Below are 6370 nucleotides of genomic sequence, written 5' to 3' on the forward strand. Positions count from 1 at the left end.
TTGAGGAATATTGACAATGGACAATGTACCTTCCTTTCATATAGTTGCATGGACGGCTGAAACGCCTCCGGTTCAGATGCAAATTTTAATCGCCGCCCCCCTCACACATTTCTTCAGTGGCATCTTCACCTATCTAGCGATGAGACACCGGCGCCAGTACTGGTGCGCATGTAACCCTTGTCTGCACTAAGAGCCAAGGGTTGCTCAGGGATCAACGAACCGCTCCCATACTCTTTGAATGCGCTCGGAATGGTTGGCTGTGAAAGGCCTCTAGCGAGTTGATTCAACTAGCTAGTCCCTAAACTGTTTACTATCAAGATGAAGAAGAAAAGGAAGTCGACATGATAACAGCGCCTTATACCTTCCCAATACGCCTCCACAGAAGATTCTAGAATCAAACCGCTGGGGAGTTGGTGATAGGCGGCACAGCCGCCGTTCAAGCGGCTTAACTAGCTAGTCCCTAAACTGTTTACTATCAAGATGAAGAAGAAAAGGAAGTCGACATGATAACAGCGCCTTATATCTTCTCAATACGCCTCCACAGAAGCTTCTGCCGTTACATTGGCTTAGTCTCGTTTGAGGTAATTTCAACGAACCTCGTGTCTATTCATTTTTGTGGAGTCGAAGGTGGGCCAGGCGACACTGCGTTAGATAAGGCTGCGTCGAACCCTAAGTCAGGGACGCCCACGCGCATAACTGCCTGTTAGACAGTCGTGTATGACAAGAGATCGAATACAATGGCGCCGATTGTCTTGAATGAGGATTATCTAAAGAACAGATTGAAAATGGGATGAAGGCGCTATTGACCTTGTAGGCAGCACCACCGAAGCGCGAACGCTGTGACGATAACTCTGGCCGAAACAATCTTGATATTAGGAAGACTTGGTGATACAATGAAAGGCAACGACTTACCCCATCTTGAGGTCCTGATATCCAACGATGTGCCATTCCACTCAATCGTGCCCGGTCAGTCGATACGAAGAGAGGCCCTTTGCAGTAGTCTGCCTGACTTAGGTAAGGACGTGTCCAAGGGATGCTAGTCAGACACTCTGCTTAATAGTATACCGCAGCCGGTAGCCAATACAACAGTTACAGTATTTCAATGCTGTGCATTATGGAAGCATCTAGCTAACTTCTTACGATTTAGCTCATGGATACCTTGGATATCATCTTCAAATTGTTCAAGATCTTTATTGCAATACTCGTCTTCACCAAAGGTCACATTTCTCGTTGATATGGCTTCACCAAGCCCTGGGTTCCAGATACGTGTCCGAAATATGGTGGCGCTATTATTGAGCAAAACTGATACGATGTATTTTTGCCTGTTCTTTTCCATTGTCTAACTTGATAAGTTGAGGTCTTTCATCTTTGCTCCCCAACCACCTGACTGAATTCAGGTGGCTGTCCAGCCTCATATTTGTAACAGCTAGAATGTGGCATCTGGACAGACCAAACCGATATTCCGTCCAACTTGCCATGGCCAGACTATCATCTGACGTAGAAACTCCAGACTGAACTGATGGTTTGTCCATCCCCTTCACACCGACTACACCCAAACATGTAGTGTAGTCACGAAACTAGCCTTAATGGTTGTAAAGGGTATCACGTGTGTATACACGTGACAATCAGGTCTCATTATGTTGCAAGGAAGCTGCTTTCTACCTCGCTCTTGCTTCCTTGCGCTACGCCTTGCTCTCTCGAACCTAGTTATAGACTTAGCTCCTCTTATCCTACTCATTTAGAATTTTAGATATCCTTGCCAAGCTCATTCCTAACATGAAACCCTCACAAGCTTGCTCAAGTCTGACCGACCAAATGGGTTGTCCGAGCTTTCAGCCTGACTGATTGGGCTATTAGGACCGACCACGGGAACAGATTGAGCCGAGTCGTTTAGTCCCCTTGGAGAATTTGCACTAACCGGTCAATCTCGAAACACTCATGAAGGACAATGCAATGTCACACCACATTGTGGAGTCAGAGTCCAGGACCAGGGCAGATTACTGTTGCCCCTGTGACAGGTGACGTTTCCGTTTTTGTCAAAACTACCTGAAAGGAAGTATTGGCTGTTATTCCCAAGTTCCGATTGGCTAACTGTTCAGCCCGACGAGGGTAGGCCTCTTGGCTGCCCCCACTTTAATTAGACTTTGCTGAGGCTCAAAGCGACCATGGATAGGTGATTCGCGCATGAGTATAGCCGACGACGAATCTTCCATGCACCTGTCAAATTTGTGGCGCTGAATCGCACGGTGTGCTATCACCTAGCATTCAGTATGCTGCTGCTGCCTGCAAGGCAGCAGGATTCTGATGGTCCTTATTTATGATGAAATTCTTCTAGTTTTAGAGAAGGAGAACAACGAACTCAACTTTACTTTGAAGAATAGATTTTTTGCAGTGATATTGTGCCACTGTATTTCTAACAGTACGCCGTCTCTCGTCTACCGCTACGTGGCCCTGTGTCCCTTCACACGCTGCATAAGCCATGGTATTTTACAGCATAAAACAAACATGGCAGTCTTTGTATATCGAGCTGTTACATTGCTCGTAATTACTTATAGAGTACCTTTGCGTTATGGAGCCACCACAATCCCCTCACTCTCGCGCCACTTATAGTCTAACTTTTCTGCAGTCGCACATGCCATGCCTTCTCCACCATGAAGTTTGACAACGTATAGACTGGCGTCCATTCCACAGCTCACGCCCCCACTACTAATGATTCTCGTGCCGTACTCATTGAGTCCTGAGTCAACGTATCGCGCTGGTATGACCTCTCCTGCAACTCCATGCCCCATGGCCGCGTTCATATTCGTCTTCTCCAAGTTCTTGTAAGCGCCCCAATGAGTGGTGCACTGTCGGCCTAAGAAGATACCCATGCGACCTAAGAAGATAGCGCCGGTACAAATAGATCTTGACACAGTGAGTATCCAATCGAACAATAAACATCAATCACTCACAGTAGGATCCTGGGTAGTCTACCGGCTCGAGGTGGAAGTTCATTAAATGTAGCGATTAGCTTCATGAAGCCACCTGCATTGCTGGCTTGTCTTTCGACTAGTTCTGTTGGGCCTCCTGGAACGACCAAAATATCGACGTCGCAAAGTGACTGAATTAGAGTTTGGCTCAATGCCACGTCGCGCTATAAGCTTACTTAGACAAACTCGAAAAGAATAGCTACTCCATATCAAAGTACCTTGATGTGAACGCCCTCAAACGAGGTAGTAATCTCCGTCTCTGCAGCAACGGTAACAGTAAATACATCTCGATTACCCGACATGCGGAAGATCTCGTAGGGACCATTCATATCCATGGTGTTGAAGCCATCGAACAATACCATGAGCACCTTTCTTGTGGCCATACTGGGCATGCTTTATTCTGTCAACAACAAAATATTGGAGTCAGACGTAGTTAGCCGGTAGTAGCGCAAGATGGTTGATTCAAAAAAGAAAAAAAGAAAAAGAGGTTATTGGGGTTTGTGTGTATTGATGGTGTCATGGTAAGACCGCCATTTTAAGTCAAGCAATTGTCTATAGAGAGCACAACATGTGCAGTCAAGGAAAGCCATGGTTAATGATTCCGTTCGCTAGCTATAACATCCCATAAGATTAAGGTTTACGTTCGTGTCATGCAAGTTCCAGATTCATATTAGACTAACGTCTGACCATTTGTCGCATCTTGAGCGCTTAGGTGCACATGTTGCGATATTCAATTTTTGTTGCTCAATTTGGCTATTATAGCCATCACTCCTCGGATTAGGACTGAATTGTGCCAGCAAATGCGCGGCGCTTGCCATAAGTACGATTTGTTATCGCTGAATGTTCAGAGCCTAGAAAAAACCATCAGCCTAACCTTGAATGGACACCTGGTACTGAAATAAAAGGCACACCCTGGGTACCTAACTAACCTTAGTCTTTTCGGTCTTTAAAGTGTACTGAAGCTAAGATGGTATTGAAGCCAAACTGGGAGCAGCTCGAAGCATAGTGTGAGGGAGACTTGAACTCCCGGACAAGGAAATAGACCTCGGCTTGAAGCTAGGTATAAAGGGCAAGGACCACCTAATGGGGTGTGTCAGATAAAGATGCCTATGCGACCGAACAAGCAGAGTTGACATAATTGTGTCGCGTTGTGCGGTTGCAATTCTTGTATATTCCTTGCTCTGTCTTTTTTCTGCACTGCGGCAACTCAAGGTCCTAATACTTTTCGGAATACTGCTGCCTTCAGGCAGCAGTATTACGATTGCTTTTGCCACCCAGGCAACAAAACGGTTGCGTGGTCAGACAACAGAAGCACCATTATCCGACAAATTGCTGGATGTCATGAGTTCATAGATATCAGAGACTTGAGACTGGGAAACGTTCTAGTGGACTTGGTGAAGAAATCTAAGTTAATAATGAATCTCATGACGTGACATTACGTACGTAATAGGTTTTCGCATTCCAAAGCAAGGTTCCCCAGTCATGGCTGTCGGCATGCATGATGTTGACCCCTTCTGAGCACAGCCGCTGGCTGACTCCGGTTATGTCCGGAAGATACGTTGCGCCTGTATGAATGTAGCTTCAAGTGTTACAAGCTGCAACACGCCTCACACTAGTTGCTTCCAAAGACGGACCTGATTATAGACGCATGCAGAATAATGGTATTCTTCTATATCTGTGACGGTCTAAGAGCACGAACGAGATCTAGTGCGACTTGGAAAAGCGATCTTTCACAAGGATACTCGTGCCACGCCCCACTTGTTTGGGACTCGCGACACTCGCACCAACAAAGTTGGTGCTGGACACCCACATAACCAGATCACCCATATAACCGATTCTCGGCAGCTCAATGTACTTTCGTCCTTTATTCGATGACCTTTTGATCTTACGGCATATTGCAATGAAAGGAAGTATTCAAAAGGCCTCGAAGTATATTTAAGAATTTCCTCATGCCAAAATTGCCAGGATTGCGCGAGAGTTTTGCGTACCACGCGGGCGGCTGCGTTACCGCCTCGAGGGCCGTACCACACTCTCAGACCGCCCACCAACCCACACAAAGCTTCCTGCCCCTGAAGAGAAGACGTTATGTCGGTATATTGGTCGCCTTGATCGTATTAATCTCGCAGTGCGTGATAATTTGTTACTGACGCGGCAAATACCACCTTAACAGAACGGTGTGGGTCAGAGGAGGCCCTGACCGTTGGAAGAAAGTGGACTGCTCGCTAGTTGAAGCGTCATTTGTATAGCAGAAGGCTTCAAAAGAAGATGCATTGGGATCGTAAAGCTTCTGAAGACCTAAAAAGAGTCAGTGTTTCCAATGACTCTTACTATTTCGACTGAGGAGGGTATCCCGCCTGAAGATACCTGGAATATGGACGAGACTGGATTCCGTATTGGGACTGGAAAGAACCAGCTTATTGTCACTAAAAGGAAGAGGGCTCATGATTTCGGCGTACCCGAAAATAGGGAGTCTGCTACTATGATTGAGAGCATCTCTGTAGGAGGGCGTGTGATTCCTGCCTTCCTCATCTTTTCTGGACAGATGCATGTGGCTAGGTGGTATGGCGTGCCTGGCCTGGATGACAATGCTGCCATCAGGCCAAATCCTAGTGGCTATTCTAACGATGAGATAAGTCTCGAGTGGCTTGAGCACTCCAATAAGTGGTCGGTTCAGGGCTCCCTGGGTAACAAGCAGGCTGGTCATCAATTCCACCTCAACCTCAACCCCTTCAATATTATTGAAATTGAAGTCACGTGCATCAATTCAACCAACTCAACCCAGCCATCTAGTTGATGGACTCAATCCCACCTCGATGGCTTCAACGTTGACAACCGGTTGAAAATGATGATTGATTGATTGATTGTATTTTCCGTCCAGCGACCTTGGTCGCTCAGGTCCCCTATCGGGGCACAGGACGTGCTGAGCTAAACTATGTACAAATCCAAACCACAGATGAGCTTCACCCAGCGCTTCTTGCAAGACCTCGCAGGTTGAGCCGTCAGGCTCACTCTCAGGAGGCGGCTTACCTACCCCGGCAAAGGAGATAGGTTGTCCCCAGCACACAGTACAAGTGTCTATGGCTATTCCCTCTGAGTATCAATCCTTCCACAGTTTATCCAGCATTGTATCAGCTCCCCCCAGGCTGCAACCTAACATGAACAAGCATGGTCTGCCGTGGCCCAGGTTAGCGCTCTCGTTCGGGGCCCTCATCCCGTCAGCGGGAGTGTTGGGCAGTGGCCGTAGCCATAATGGTCAACCCTTGGTTTTCCTGGTCAGAATTCTCTCGCGCCCTCGCCAAGGCTGCTGCCGCAGTCCACGCTCCAGTAACCAAGCGATGGAAATGGCGCCGGGGCGGCGGCAGGGAAAAACTCTTCGAAGGAATCAGAGGCTGTCGAGCAGC

General features: G+C 47.3%; 2 protein-coding genes across 2 annotated transcripts; one reads left to right on the forward strand and one right to left on the reverse strand.

Annotated features, from left to right (window-relative positions):
• Nucleotides 1-2567: 2567 nt before the first annotated feature.
• MAA_01408 (ThiJ/PfpI family protein) lies at nt 2568-3352 on the reverse strand (the record flags this gene model as incomplete). The annotated part of the gene is made up of 3 exons (XM_007819406.2): nt 2568-2904; nt 2952-3133; nt 3188-3352. The coding sequence occupies 3 exons, from the start codon at nt 3350-3352 to the stop codon at nt 2568-2570; spliced, it is 684 nt and encodes a 227-aa protein (XP_007817597.2).
• Nucleotides 3353-5286: 1934 nt separating this feature from the next.
• Nucleotides 5287-5763, forward strand: MAA_01407 (uncharacterized protein; the record flags this gene model as incomplete). Its single annotated transcript, XM_007819405.1, has 1 exon — nt 5287-5763. One exon carries the CDS (start codon nt 5287-5289, stop codon nt 5761-5763), a length of 477 nt encoding a protein of 158 aa, XP_007817596.1.
• Between the last annotated feature and the right edge of the window lie 607 nt (nt 5764-6370).

The sequence above is a fragment of the Metarhizium robertsii genome, assembly GCF_000187425.2.
Source record: "Metarhizium robertsii ARSEF 23 chromosome Unknown MAA_Scf_9, whole genome shotgun sequence".
Taxonomy (NCBI): Eukaryota; Fungi; Ascomycota; class Sordariomycetes; order Hypocreales; family Clavicipitaceae; genus Metarhizium; species Metarhizium robertsii.